The 15,276-nt window shown below is 43.3% G+C and overlaps 1 protein-coding gene across 4 annotated transcripts in view; it reads right to left on the bottom strand.

The window, feature by feature from the left end:
* The window catches only part of LOC135912252 (serine/threonine-protein phosphatase 2A 56 kDa regulatory subunit epsilon isoform-like), a 61,653-nt gene that overhangs the window by 37,039 nt on the left and 9,338 nt on the right, over nucleotides 1–15,276 (bottom strand). For all 4 annotated transcript variants that reach the window (XM_070526963.1, XM_065444645.2, XM_070526962.1 and 1 more), the window contains exon 2: nucleotides 930–1,126. In XM_070526963.1, coding sequence (XP_070383064.1) covers nucleotides 930–1,126 — 197 coding nt within the window. The remainder of the gene's footprint in view (nucleotides 1–929; nucleotides 1,127–15,276) is intronic.

The following is a 15,276-nucleotide window of genomic DNA, read 5'->3' as shown; positions in this document are numbered from 1 at the left end:
TGTTCAGCAAATATTTTGTCGAGTGGTTATGCTTTACCAGTATAAATTGCAATGCAATCAAGAAACAAAGCCATAGAGAACATGTTACATGCAATCAAATTAGAGGGCAATATGCAAATTGCACCACAGCCAGCATGTATGCCTGGTTTAGGTACAACACATTTTACAGAATCAACTATTACAAATGCAGGTGACCTCGAAAATGAAAAAGCGAACTCTAGTTACTTTCATATGTTTGAATTTATACCGATAATACAGGAGCATTTTGAGAAATGTGTGTCAGCGCATGTAGTCCTCAAAATTTTACCTCTCACACTCTCCTGGCCCATTCGCAAGCTGTTCAAGTGTCCAGATTTGTGCTAAGGCATAACCTCCTCAGGCACAGCGCGCACGATTGTGCATGCCAAAATAATCTATTGAATGCCAAAAGCACTGACGAAAATAATATTTAGAGCATGCTGCACACATCTTTGAACATCTCTGGATGGACCTATGCTACAAGCGTGAATAACAAGTATGAAGTGTTTTAGTAAAATGAGCAGGAAGGCTGTGCGTTTTACAGTAGACGTATTTTTCAAGTTGCTAACTGGATTGGTGCCTTCCCAGTACGCTTGACATGGAATAGTTGACATTCTCATATCTGAAGGTCCTGCAGAGAGTTCTTGCGCAGAGTTCACGTTCTGTAAACTTGACAAAACTCACTCACAATTGGAAATTCTCAATTTGTTCTGCAGCTGTATGCTTTCCTTTCTGGAGATGCAAAACACGCAGAGAAACTGAATTTCCGATGTGCAGAATTAATCAGTGCCAGGAGGGCATTAAACACAAAGACTGTTTAACAGTCAAATAAGCCCCACCACCCCACTCCTACCCGCTCACAATGTTTTGCAGCCTGAGAACCATGCACACAACTTTCCAAGGAAGCTCACCATGCGTATGATCTCCGGGTAGACTGGCTCTGTAAGCACCCCACGGCCAGCAGTGACATAGTCGACTAGCTCATTCAGTGTGGCCCTCTTCACCTCCTTGCCCTTGATGTCAGCCACGGGGTCCATGAAGTCGAATACGACGCTGCACTGACGCAGCTTGCGAATCAGGAGCTCCTCCTGCTCCCCGGCACCAACATCTGCACAGAGTTCCAGGGTGGGGGGGGTCAGCTTGTGAATGCAGGCATTGCCAGAGCTATTGACGCGATTGATTCTGGTAAAAATAACTTGGCGTTACATACCGAATCAGCACTGAAGGATGACTTATTTTAAACAAGAGGGTGACGGGACACTGATGCACTGCTGAATTCCGATTTTTCATATTTATCTGATCGTCCAAACGAGCTTTTGTATCACGTACAAACCCTTATTCCACATAAATTTAGATGCACTGTTTGCTTGATACCAATATAAACACATAATATTGCAAGCATAAATGGAGTATGACGACTCTTGCACATTTTTTTTTTATAGTAACCCACATAGGTTGCTATAATAAAATTTCTAATGTTAGGGAACCACCAAAACAAAGGTAAAAACATTCGTTACTTTCTACAGAACAATTGCAAACACTAGCTTGGAATGTGTACAAAAGAACCAAAGGAAAGCTTTGAATATTTTAAATGCTCATTATCAATGAAGCTATGGTCATCATCTCGAGCCTATTCTTATTTCGACTGCAGGACAAAGGCCTCTCCGAGAAATCAATCAACCCACCTAATTTCCTCCCATCCTCACCTGCACTTCCCTTCCCCTGGCACCCATTCTGTAACTCTAATGGTCCACCAGTTATCTACCCTACACATTACACGAGCTGCCCAGCTACATTCCATTTTCTTAATGTGAACTAGAATATCGGCTACCCCCTTTCGCTCTCTGATCCACGTCACTCTCTCCCTGTCTCTTAACATTACACCTAACATCTTTTGTTCCATCGCTCATTGCACGGTCCTTAACATGTTCTCGAACTTCTCGTGTTAGCCACCAAGTTTCTGCCCCATATGTTAGCACCAATAGAATTCAATGACTGTACACTTTTCAACAACAATGGTAAGCTCTCAGTAATGATTTGGTAATGCCTGCTGTATGCACTCCAACCCATTTTTATTCTTCTGTAAATTTCCTTCTCATCACCAGGGTATCCTGTGCTTAAATTACTTAAACATACTCCTGCAGAGACTCTAGAGCTTGACTGGCGATCATGAATTCTTGTCCCTTTGCCAAGCCACTAAAGAGTAGATTTCTCTTCTGCATATTAATCTTCAACTCTACTCTTACACTTTCTCAGTTAAGGTCCTTAATCATTTGTTGCAATTCATTCCCAGTGTTGCTGAAAAGTGATGATGATGATGGAAGGAAGCACCATGGTGCACAAGTGATATGTGACTTGACATAACTTTACACCTGCAAGTTATAGTTATAATATATGAAGTAGATGTTCTGTGGAAAGCACTACAGATAAAAAACAATTGTATTGCAAAACACACTAAGTGAGATTTTAATGACTGCGTTACTTGCCTAGCCATCACAGTGTTGGCTGCTAAGTATGAAATGCAGTGCAGCATCACTAGCATCACTTAAACTTTCACATAAAGGTTGGTTTATGACTACCTTGTGCACCCTGGCGCGGTGCCAGCAATGTGAGTGCTGTACTTCAGATTGTTGCTGAGAACCTCGCGTAAAGTACAAGGTGTTGTAGTGCAGACAGAAAGCGGATGCAACTGTCACAGAGTGTAGCAAAGGCAGCCACCTGTTTGTGGTAAATAGAAGAGCACCATCAAAATGGGTTCGCACTATCCGCCGTTATCAGTCAGTGCTAGACGGCGCGCACGATATGCGAGAAGCGCTTTCACAAAGGAACTTCCTTTTCCGGCCAATCCCACTTTTTTCTTTTTTCTTTGTGCTTGCTCTCCGTCTCTCGGAACTCTTTCGCAAAAGATGACATGCATCGCATCGGTTGCTGCCGTCATTCAACAGCCGCACCCCCCCTCCCCCCTTCCTTTCCAAGGTCGGGCGAGGCGTTGGGGTGTGCGACAACGTGCGCATCCCTTCCACACGTACAAGAGTCGGAACGAGTGGCAGCAAGAGCGGTGCATTGTGACAACTCAGCCGTGGGCTGCTGACGGACGATGGCACGGCAAACAAAAGCTACCTGTCACGCCTCCCCTCCTCACCACTATTTTATTAAGGGAAGCAGATCTGCTGGCACTGATGACACAAAAAAATAGAAGTGCACAGACTGCTAGCACGTGCCCGAAGGACCCCAGAGGCAAACTGTCTCGTTTGAGCAGTGTTTGACGTGTACCACTGGGGACTGAAACACAGACTGACTTGTGCACCTCCTGTGGAGAAGAACGACTTCTCATGTCGATTTCTCGAGACCTCCGGATGACACAGACTATGTGCAGAGAATGAAGTGATCATGTTGCATAGCTGTCATAAGAAGAAGAGGATGTTGTAATGGTGGGGCTTCAAATCTTATCAAACGCAAAGTGAAGAACACAACAATTATTGTACTGGAGCCCTCCTCGTGACACCGAGGGGGAATAGGAAAGATAAGTTATCAGAGGACTCCAGAGATGATGGTGATCATCATGAACTAGAAAGGACGCTATGGTGAAGGCCTTTAATGGAGTGCTGACATGGCATTTTTTACTTGTGATTTCTCTCTTCTGTTAAGTGAATGCCATAGCTCTCTATACCTTAGAAAAAATAGTGGTATTTTTTAGTGATATAAAAATATGGGCTTTGACTTTATATATAGTCCAAGTACTACAACAAGAGAAATCAACTCCTCGATGTTTTGGTGTTTCTTTCTTGAAGAGCTTGCCCACAGGTGCCAATTATCCCGAAATTTTTCTATAAATATTCTATGTTTTGAATATTTCGATTCCCTATTATAAACTTTCTAATAGTATTAGCACACCTTTACTCATACCTGTCCTATTGCTTCAACAAAACAAGCCACTGCTTTGGCCTTGCCGCTGATTTAGACAGTTTAAGCTTAAAGTGTGACTTTCTAAACCAACACCACTTCATGTCATTTGTTCGATAAGTATCCTGCCTAACAGGACACAGCAAACTCCGGCGAACACCGGCGCCCTGCGTAGTAAGACATTCAATTGTGACATAAAACCCTGTCATCTCATGGGTATCTACAAAGCACACTGGCCTCTCTCTTATTACAGTAGCGCATGACATTCAACAACTCCTTTGATTTTTATTGAGTTTCTTGCATTTGGGCTGCCCAATTCTTGGCAAATCCCTTGCACAAAAGGTACATAGAAGCCCTACCTTTATTTACACATGCGTTGTACTTCTCTCTGCCATGCACTTCTCACCACCCTTCCCTCAACAAGCATCAAACATCGCCTTTATCCGAGTGACAACTTCACGTCAACATCTAATTAAATTCCGGTGTTTTACGTGTACGATTATGAGGCACGCGGTAGTTGGGAGACTCTGGATTCATCTTGATCACCTAGTGTGCTTTAATAATGTGAGCGTGAACCCAAGTGCACAAACTCTTTTGCACTCCCCCCCCCCCTCAAAATTTCGGTGTTTTACATGTACGATTATGGCGCGTGCTGTAGTTGGGGGGGTCTCCGGATTCATTGCTAGGGCACTTTAATAATGGGAGAGTGAACCCAAGTGCACAAACACTTTTGCACTTCACCTCGTCAAAATATGAGGGGTCCCATCCCGCCACAGCCGGGATCGGACCCGTAAGCTCGTGCACAATGTCACAACCACTAAGCAGTGCAGCGGGTTGTGTCAACCTCCCAACAATGTGCATATCGACCCGAATTGGTGCTTGCATTTCGGCATAGTCTGAGAACAGCATAGCGCATAGCATAAACATTGCACAACATTTAAAGTTTTGACTTGTGCGATACATTGAACATTGCATGCAATTACACATTGCATAGGATGACAACTAAGGTACCTGCAAGCAACAAATTTAGTTAACTGCTTCACGAAAACATCACTTGAGCACAGTCCAAGATGTGCGTTGGACCTGTAAATAATTTTCACTGCTCTAATGACTCAGAATGTATCGGCTAGTGAGCGAGACCAATAAAAGAAACGAGCTGAAGCTTTCTTTAACAAACAAACAAAACTGAGTGCACTTACAACTTGTATGCAGAACAATGCCAACAAACTGAAAGCATTGGGAAACTAAGCAGCATACGACAATCCGATGGTATTGCACAGTGTGAATGGCAAATACCCAAAATTACTCTGCAAATTAGGGCAGTGCAATAGCGATTTTTGAGGTCGAATCGAATACAAATGAAATGCCACCAGAATCATAATCAAATCAAATATCCGTTACTTTTTGAACAGTTCTTGAATAAGAACAATCGTTTTCCGCATTAACATAAGCAATGTTCATATCCTAGAGTCGGCAATGTTAGCAAGTTTCTGCCATAAGATTGCATGTTATGAAATCTTTAATAAAACGTCCAAGTGAAGAATTCGGAACAAATAAGCAGTCTGCTCGCGCACCCAAATTCTCCATAGAGTGCATAGAAGTCCATAGAAGTAAAAGTAGAAGTAGAAGTCCATAGAAGTCTGTCTTCCTGAGTGATGTAATACTGTGCCCCACTACTAAATTCTTATCTCTTATATGTAGTACAATTGCCGGCATTAAATTTATTACTTCTGCTCTTTTTATGCTTGAGTGCTCATGCCTGAGGACTATTCAAAAACTATTAGGAAAATATTCATATTGAAGAATATTCACTATTTGATTCAAAGACTGAATCGAATAGGGAATTACTCACTATTTGAAATTTTCAAATATCTGCACACCCCACTGCAAAGCGGATGCTTTGTACTTGCCAGTTGAAACATAATTCAGCATCAGTTCACATTTCTGAACTGTCATACTAAACCTTAAATCCATCTTGTGGGTCACTTTCTGCTCCTTTTATCAAAATCCACAAAGAAAAATAAAGGGGGGGGGGAACAACCCACCAAGAACTGAGCCGGAAAACCAGCAATATAGAGAGTTGGTTCACATTCATGTGGACACATGAACACTTGCTTGCACACACCCCACAATGCACACAAACGTTCCCAGAAAATTTGTCGAATACACAAACTGGAAACCAACTCAAATATTCTGTGACCTAAGCACAGAACCCGGACACAAGCTAAATATGTGCAGCAAAACAATGCAGCACACAAGCACACACATATGAAACAGACACACCAAAGACAAAGCACAGACCAGTGCTGTAACCACTATGGGAGGACTAACAGGTGGACGGGTAGGCAAAGCGAAGCAAAACAGAAGACAGCAAAGCATGCAAACAACAATAACAACATTACCTAAATAACATTGACCAGCATGAATGCTGCCTTTACGAGTGCAGTTTTTTTCATCCCAGAGTCTCACCTAGTATAATCTCGCTTGATCTCGATATGTGCACGCAACCATTCTTTCCTTCCTTGCATTTTTGTGCCAGCCGTTGCCACGCATTACATGCCTGGTTTCCTGAGGTCATCAATGTTTGTATGCTTGCTCGAACCGGGATGATTGAGGGTTGAAGAATGCCCCACACATGCTGCCGCAGCAGCAGCGATGATAAAACGACCCTCTCCTTGGGAAACGTGATGACTTTGAACCCGGGGAAAGGAAAATGTGACCGTGAAAACAAAGCCACAGCAAAGGTAGGAAAGAAAGAAGAACGGTTTCGCAACTCAGTAATAGGATTAGCAGAGTCCTCCCCTCCGAGAGCCTGAAGCCATATGTGTAAACAAGGCATTCAGAGAAAAAAAGAAAAAAGACACAGCAGGAAGGAAAGGAATCGAAAAGGCAAGCATTTTCTTGAATACATCTCGCAGCATTCTGCATAGATCTCGAAAGAGAACTGAAACATGATGCAAACTCAAGTTCAACGAGAAATTGTCTTTCCAGCCCAAGATTAACACAAATAGCATTCAGTTTCAAGTGACACACTTATGAAGACATCTGCTACGCAGGGCCAAGTGTACTGCCTGCAGTTACATGGGGAGTAGGAACTGGTGCACGATGCTAAATGATGCTAAATTTAGACGGACAATCAAAACAGTTTGCTCATTAAAAAACCTGTTGCGATGCGGAAACTGACGTAACCTTTTATAGAGTCGATCTCTTCCTTTCTCGGCAAGTGCTGAGGCGGGGTAAACAAACTGTAATGCCCAATATGAAAAGTACACCGAGAACATTGTTATAAAACCAACACACCACTTTTATTCCAAAGCAAGAAAAGCCACAGACATGACACACCATGCCAGGCAGCAAACCTGTTCAAATGATCAAAATAGTGACGCATTTAAGTTGCTGAAAAAAAAGTATATAAACAATCAGTAACCCTGAAAAAATAAGCAGCAGATCCCCGTTGCCCTTTCTCAACCACAGCAATGCGAGCGAGAAAATGAACATGTATTTCGGCTAGTAAAACAGTGCAATGGTAGTGCCCGTATAATAGTACGGATGACCCATTTGGATAATAGGACACATACTGGTGGTAAAATAACAAGCCACAAGATAGAGAAAGCAGCGACAGGACGGCAAGCAGTGTGACGATAGTGTCAGTGGCGGTGCAGAGGACTCAGCGGGTTTCTATTCTCTCTCAAGCTTGGCGACGAAATCGACAGCACACATTTCAGCGACAAAGTAGTGCGACAACAGTGTCAGGGGCAATCTGGAGGACCTAGGTGAATAAGACTGCTTGCGAAAAACAGCAAGTCAAAGGATATCAAATGAATTGGCAGCACGACATCGCGCTCCCCCATCGATACCTTCAGCATCTGGTTCATCGCTACCTTACTCTCATGTGACCGCTTGAACAGCCAAAGAATGTACAGCCTCTATGAGCAACAGATCTCTTGGCCATTCTCTCAACCAGAGGAAAGGTGCCAAAAGCTAAAACAACACACATGCGGGTAAATCTTGTTCCAGTAATGAAAGCAATGACATTACTGCAGGTGCCCAGTTATAGCCATCGTCAAGAACCTTACGAGATAACTCTTTGGACATAAAATCGAAACCAATAAGCTATGAAAATCAGCAACTGTTCCAATAATAACAGGTTAACACAGATGTGCTAGTGCTAATCATCAAGGCATTGGAGGTAATTACTGCATTTCTATGGCAGGAAACAAATTACTAATTGCTAGGGAAAAAAGCCAATCTTCTTGAGTAAACTGTGGCAATGACCAAAGCAATGCACCATGGAAACTACTGTCGACACCTGCCAGAAGACTCTGGTTAAAAAAATGCAAAAAACCCATTACAGTAATCAAAACTCATAAACTCATAAGCAACAAAATTCATAGCTTCATAGTTTATTTTTTTAAAACTTGCGTCTAAAAATTAACAAACGCGTTGTCAAGAGATGCCAGTGTGTTCTCCAAGAAGATCAATGAGGAGTGAAGTGACGCTAGTGTTTTGTGAAGTTCATGACAATGTCTTTTCTCCTCCCACGACGGACACAATCACCAAAATGTGGTTCATGGTAAGAGGCTGCTGGCATCGATTTCCACAATAGCTTTTCTCCATTTCTCAATAAAAAAATCACGAGTGAGGTGTGTGTGTGTTTGGCTAATGTGAATGAGACATAAATCACTTCTGTAGAGCATTCCGAAAGTGAAGTAAATAAATTTTAAAAATAAAGAACAAAAAGGCAAGTTAAGCGAACGTGAACCATCCCCTAGATGATGTGGTGCCATCCGCGACGTCAATTTCTCCCGCTAAAATTTATTTATAATCCCTGACCTTCCGCAAGCGCAAATTGGATGCAGAAAGGACATACAGCACGAGAAACTTGGCCACTCACTAAACACCGTGAGAGAATTAAGAAAAAAATGGGGGGGGAAGAAAATCAGACAGAAAAAAAGAAGGGTTTCTTAAGCCACGCTTGCCACAGAGTTGGGAATGCTTCTATTTTTGAAGGTCCCCCAAGCAGAGCAGACGCACGCAGCCCTGGCTGCTGAAGTCGCGAGTCTGGCACGCGCGGCCACGGAGACAGCGAAAAGTCCCTTTTACCCTCCTCGCTATATTGCAGCGATGAAAACCAAGAGCGACAGCACGGAGGAGTAAACAAACAAAATTGCTGCAATGCTGGTGGCTGGCAGGTAACTGCCGGAAAGGTGGAGCACATATTCGCGACATTCTTGCCAACAGCAACCTACCCCCCCCCCCCCAACACCAGTCATTGCAGCAACATTTCTTCCCCTTTTCAAGGCCAAGCTGATACCAACTTAAGCTGGATCAATCAGGGTGTCTGTGGTGATTAGGCTGCCTGTAGCTGCAGTTTCCAAATTTGGTATAATCTATAGGTCACCATACTCCCTGATGAGTACACACGCATGCACACGCTTTTTTTCACAGTTGTGTGAGTGAGTGAATGACGAAGACCAATAGTGGACGCATGCACAAATGTGAGCGACTGTCGGCATGTGAGAGCAAAAAAGAAAAAGAAAAAGCACAGGTAGGCTGTATCAGAGACCCAGCCGCAAGGGGGTAAGTGAAACCTCTAGCGAGTGTTGCAGACAGTGTATGCGCACTAGTGCACAGAAGCGACATAACCGAATACACAAGTGACCTTTATTTACGCATTAGAAGGCTTGCATGTGTAAACAGCTAGTGGCGGTCTTACAGCCTGATTTTGCAATTGTGCTCGCTCCCTAGTCGTAGTGGGTCCATATGTTCAGCTAGAGGTGTTCAGGCCCCAGCATAAGTAAATGACCTTCTACTGGTGGCACCCGAGACTGCCCTGTGCCTCTCAAGCCTGCCACACACTTGTACATGGCTGGAGATCCTGCGCCTGTCACAAACTCCAGCGCCTGCATTCACTATGGAGATGGACACGTTTAACCATGGTCAATGGGGTTGGATATGTCTTGCGGCCGGAAGCTTTCATGCAGTTTCTGTACAGTACGTGCCGAACACAGGAGGGCCAAAGCATACCAAGTCTACAATTTCAACAAATTGCACATTTGTAGGCCTTATAACTCCTGATGAGTGCTGGTTTGGCATTGATAGATTATACCTGCTATGGCATAGTGAGCTCTCTCAAACACAATCTCTCCTACTCAGATTGGCAAACGTACTGTCAAGCTAAGCCTCTCTGAACGCGGAGCCAGATGCTACATTTAGCTCCAATTGAATCGTGTGGCGTGACAATGGCACCATCTGTGCATGCGACACATGCATGCCGAGTAATGACTACTTTTTCTACACAAAGATACCAAAAGTGAGGCGCATGAGTAGTGTGGTTGCAAAAATATAAACAATAATGCTATAGCATGTTTTGACACATGCGGTCCTAGCAAGTGATCCCCTCTGACCAATTTAAAAGATGTTTCATGTTGAAAGTCAGACAAATTGTGTGTCAGTTCTCCTTTAATGTCACACTAGTCATTTTTGTTAGTGATCATATAGCTTTATAAGAATGTTTTAAATATAACATCCTACTTGTACAATGTCTGCTGTCTTCTACATGTAAGGTAATATCCCTCATAGCTGAAGCTGCGAAGTCTTGCATATCGTTAGTTACAAGTGAAACAGAAATGGCACAGTTCTTGCATAACAGCACAGCTAAATTAATCAACGAATAAATTCTGTTGCAGCACAGTGTATATTGTCTTCGTAGCCCTGCTCACAGCCTCCAAGTCTGGTAAAGGAGCCATTGCACCAATGTCACGTGGAAGAGCTACCTTTAAAAACCAACACACACCATGTCCTGCAGGGATGAGACAACCACTCTGCCTAAGGCTCGGAGCTGTATTGATGTAACTTGTCCCTCGTCATTAGGCTGAGCAATGCCCCACCTATGTTATCAACAGTATCAGTCAGGTCTGGAATCGTGGGTGATAAAAATGGGAGTGACATCTGGCAAAACAAATCCCTACACCGTACCGGAGTGGCTTTCACGACGGACAAGCCTGACGTAGCTCCAGATATGCAGTGACAACACCCTCCTCTGCCATGAATTGTTCGTTCAATCTAGCGGTCCACAGTAAAGATAAGGTACATGTGCGGCAAGCTGTGATGGCCTTATCACAGTAATGTCACTGTCCTGTGCTTCCGTTGCAGGTAAGTGTCCCGGAGGCACGACACAGAGAATGACTATTGCCCCACAAACACTGCCACGTGGCAACGCTTCAATACATTTGCAACAAAAGCGCATCATGCGCATCTCAGAATTAAGCAATGGGTCCACAAGTGATCATTAAAAACAATGCATGTGAAAAGAATTGTGATGACACACCCTTAAGCTTTCTAAAGCTTTAAGTTATGCAAAAGCTGCTGACAACAGAGTTTGGGGATAAGTTACGGAAGGGTACAGACTGCGCTGCGTGGCTGAGTGGTTGACAGCTACATAAACGATTTGCATGGCTATTCCGAGATGCACAAATCACAAAAATATTACACTTGCAAGTGGATGAGGGCGTTTGGCTTTTCACAAGCCCCTTTTGAAATTCCCAACTGTTTGGTGCGGTTTTTTTAATTGCTGGTGGTTAAGCTATAACAATCCAGAAAGCAGCAATTTAAAGCATGTTCTCGTATCAGGTAACACTTCTGTATGGTCAAATTTCAGAGTGGCGCCAACTAAAACAACGATTTAGATCTGTAACTTTTGCTAGTTCTAAGATTGACTGAATCATGGGTTGTAACCAGAGTGTAAGGTTGAGTGGGACAAAGAGCAGGGGTGGCGCGTGCTTTGCAGTGAAGCACTCAACGCTGAAAAATATTGTGGCGGCGCTGCGATCGAAGCGGATTGGGTTGCAACTGCCGGAGATATTGCTCAGTGGGGTCGTTTGTACCACTTCACGCACTGGTTCTTTTTTACTAGACCATGCAAATAGTGTTCTTAATTAGATGTGATGTGTATTTATGTGCTAAGAACAAATGCCTTCTTTTTTTAACCCATGTGGTGATTGCGCGTGTATTGTAGCCACAGTGCCGGCTTTTATTGTACTATGTTATTGTAGTTCACTTGGAGAACAAATGTCTTGCTTGTTCTTCAAGCCGCATGCGTCTCTCATCTGTATTTTTCTGCATATTGTTTTTCATCGGTAGGTCTCGTGAAACACACACTCAAACACTAAGCTTGCTGCTCACCGCTTTAACCAAATAAAACATATCTGCCCCATGCAGTGCACTGTTCTCATATTTATGTGAAGAATGCTTAGAGAAAAGAAATCCAGCTCGACATTCTGTTCATGTTTGCGTATTCTTTTATTGTGGTCGCACCTGGGGTGCCGAAAACAGTCATCTTATTCTATATACTAATTTTTGGCCAGTAAACAGTGTTCAATTTGTTTTTTTCAGTCCATGCTTAACTTTATTTTTAACCAGTGCAGTAACTGAGTAACTGGCTGGGGCCTTGTGCTACTAAACTCGGGCTTGCTGGTTCAATCCAGGCGGCGGAATGGGGGCACAATGGAAAAACACTCATGCAGCTATATTTAGGTGCGCATTACAGAAGCCAGGTGGTGAAAACTAAACCAGGTTCCTCACAATCATATCATGGTTTTGCCACCTAAAACTCCAGAATTTATTTACTTAAAAAAAAATAATGTAGCTGGAACTTCGGCCTTTTTCTAGGGGTATAAACAGAATCAAATTATTCTCTAGTCTGATTTCCCAGAAAAACAGGTTATGCTCTAAACTTGCATGTAATGTCGCTCCCTACTGTACACCCAGTCAAGTGAACAGCTTCTACGTTATAAATGGCTGCTTTCTATTAGCCGGTGCACTACTAATTAAATTATTGGGTTTTAAGTGCCAAAACCCCAATCTGATTATGAGGCACACCATAGTGGGGGACTCCGGATTAATTTAGACCACCTGGAGTTCTTTAATGTGCACCTAAATCTAAGTACACTGACGTTTTCGCATTTTGCCCCCATCGAAATGCAGTCGCCGTGACCGGGATTCCATCCCACAACCTTGTGCTTCCGGTGAACTATCATAACGACAATGAAGTAATTAAAGCAATGGCACGCCTCACATACACATAGGAGTATATGCAGTACTGCTTCATTCATTGAAGGAGATAAGTGTGCTACCACATGCACCACTCAGTTTTAATGTTATGCACACATGATGAGACTGTCTAAAAAAAATTCTTGCCCAAATCAAGTTAGCGGATTTACAGGCTGCCCCAAAACGGGGGCGTTTATATTGAATGACAGCTAGGAACTTGTCAAGCAGAAGTTAATGCTGAGCAAAAGTTATCAGCCCCCAAGCGTTAATTCACTCAGGAACTCGTGCACCTCTGCACAACAGCCGTGCCTCTTCAGCAGAGGAATCATTCGGAACAGTCCTCTCTCAAATCGGTCACTCACCGGTGAGACTTCGAAGAGCTATTACGCATTGCACGTGAACAGAAATGACTATTCGATTATTTTGAACAGTGAATTCAGGAATCGAATACGATCTGAACAGCAAATACCCCTCGAAACTGTATGTTTCCACTTCATTTCACCTGCGGGCATGTTGAAGGAGATCGCCAGCCCGGCCGTGGAGATCACATTGCTCTTCACTGCCCCCCCAATTCAGTCTTGTGCATGTATACAACATGAACCTCGAATAAACCACCGCAACCAACGCGGCCGTTGAAGTCACCAGGCCAAAGTCACGTTCGCCTAAAGTGACTGCATGTGCGTCCGCTGGGCTTGTTTTTGAAAACTGATGAGCTTCAAGTTGCTTTATTTGAAATCCCGAATGTTTCCACACTTCTTTTATATTGTCGCTGTTAGACCTATGAGGTGCGGCTGTGTTGGATAGCTCATAGCAGTACTAGCGGTGCAAAGTCCAAAATTAAGTCCCACCACTGTATTTCCAGTGAAGAACCTCCTCCGAGAGATCGACTGACGCACCAATAGCAGCAAAGGTGCAAGAACCTATACATTCTCCAGTAGATGCAGCAGACATAATGGCACCACCATGTAGAAAGGTAAATGGTGGTGTCATGTTTATTAATGTAAACATAGTCGAGAGTTCTCACTCTTTCATTTAGTGCATTTAAGGTATCTACAAATTTTCTTATTGTATATATGTGGTGATTATGTCTATGTACCCTTTGATTTACCGAGAAGTTTAGTCATCAGTTTCTCCTCTTCGCACCACACAGTTTATTGGTTTACTTCACTATAATATTGTTTTCTTCGATTATTGTACCTGCTCTTTCATACGCAACCAACAAGAAGTGAACATGAAACAACTTTATAAAATTTTCTTACTTCATGCTGCAGACCAGTGGCTGCTGAGACAAATTTATGTGTTACTTTTAGAAGAAAGTGTTGAAGACGGCATTTCACCGAGCTAAAATCCCAACTGGTAAGGCCGACAAAAGTCGTGGGCGCACCAAAGCAATAAAGGCATTGTCAAAAATGTACCATATGAACTTCCTACAACAAAAGCAGGGTACCCGCGCAACGAGTGTGCGCTCGCTAGCAGATGACGCACTTCACAATGACAGCAAAATTGAAAACATGTTGTATAATCAATGCCTCAAGTATATATATCTGTGGTGAAATGGTGTAAATATAAGTTTGCAGTTGAAATAAAGCACTATTTTATTAACATACTAAGCAATTCGTCTCGGCTCTAGCTGAGAAAGTATGCTGCATGCGGCGTGGAGCGCGTCTCCGCCCCAATTTATTTCGCTCGCAGCACCCTCGTACAATTTTTTCCAACTGGAGCGCCTCAGCGAGACAGCACCGTCCGACCCACTCAACCTTATTCTAGGACATACTACGTAGTTGTAACACTTGGGATCAATTTTGATGACCTGAGGTTCTTTGACGTGCACCTAAATCTAAGCACACAAGCATTTTTACATTTCAGCTGCCATTGCTTAGCACAAGACGGTGATGTAGTCGATTATTACAACCGGTTTTTGACCGCCTTTCCCGAGTATTTCAACGAAATCCAGTTATTGTAAGAAACATGCCACCTAATCATCATGAGCCTATTTTTATGTCCACTGCAGGAAGGAGGCCTCTGCCTGCGATCTCAAATTACCGCTGTCTTGCGTTAGCCAATTTCAACTTGAGCCTGTATATTTCCTAATTTCATCAATCCACCTAGTTTTCTGCCATCCTCAACTGCACTTCCCTTCCCTTGGCACCCATTCTGCAACTATAATGGTCCACTGGTTATCTACCCTATGCATTACATGGCCTGCCTAGCTCCATTTTTTTCTCTTAATTTCAACTAGAATATTGGCTATCCCCATTTGCTCTCTGATCCACACCGCTCTCTTCCTGTCTCTTAACAATACGC

This window comes from Dermacentor albipictus, chromosome 10, assembly GCF_038994185.2.
Source record: "Dermacentor albipictus isolate Rhodes 1998 colony chromosome 10, USDA_Dalb.pri_finalv2, whole genome shotgun sequence".
Classification (NCBI taxonomy): domain Eukaryota; kingdom Metazoa; phylum Arthropoda; class Arachnida; order Ixodida; family Ixodidae; genus Dermacentor; species Dermacentor albipictus.
Note: the sequence above shows the minus strand (reverse complement) of the source record. Positions and strands in the feature narration are given on the sequence as shown.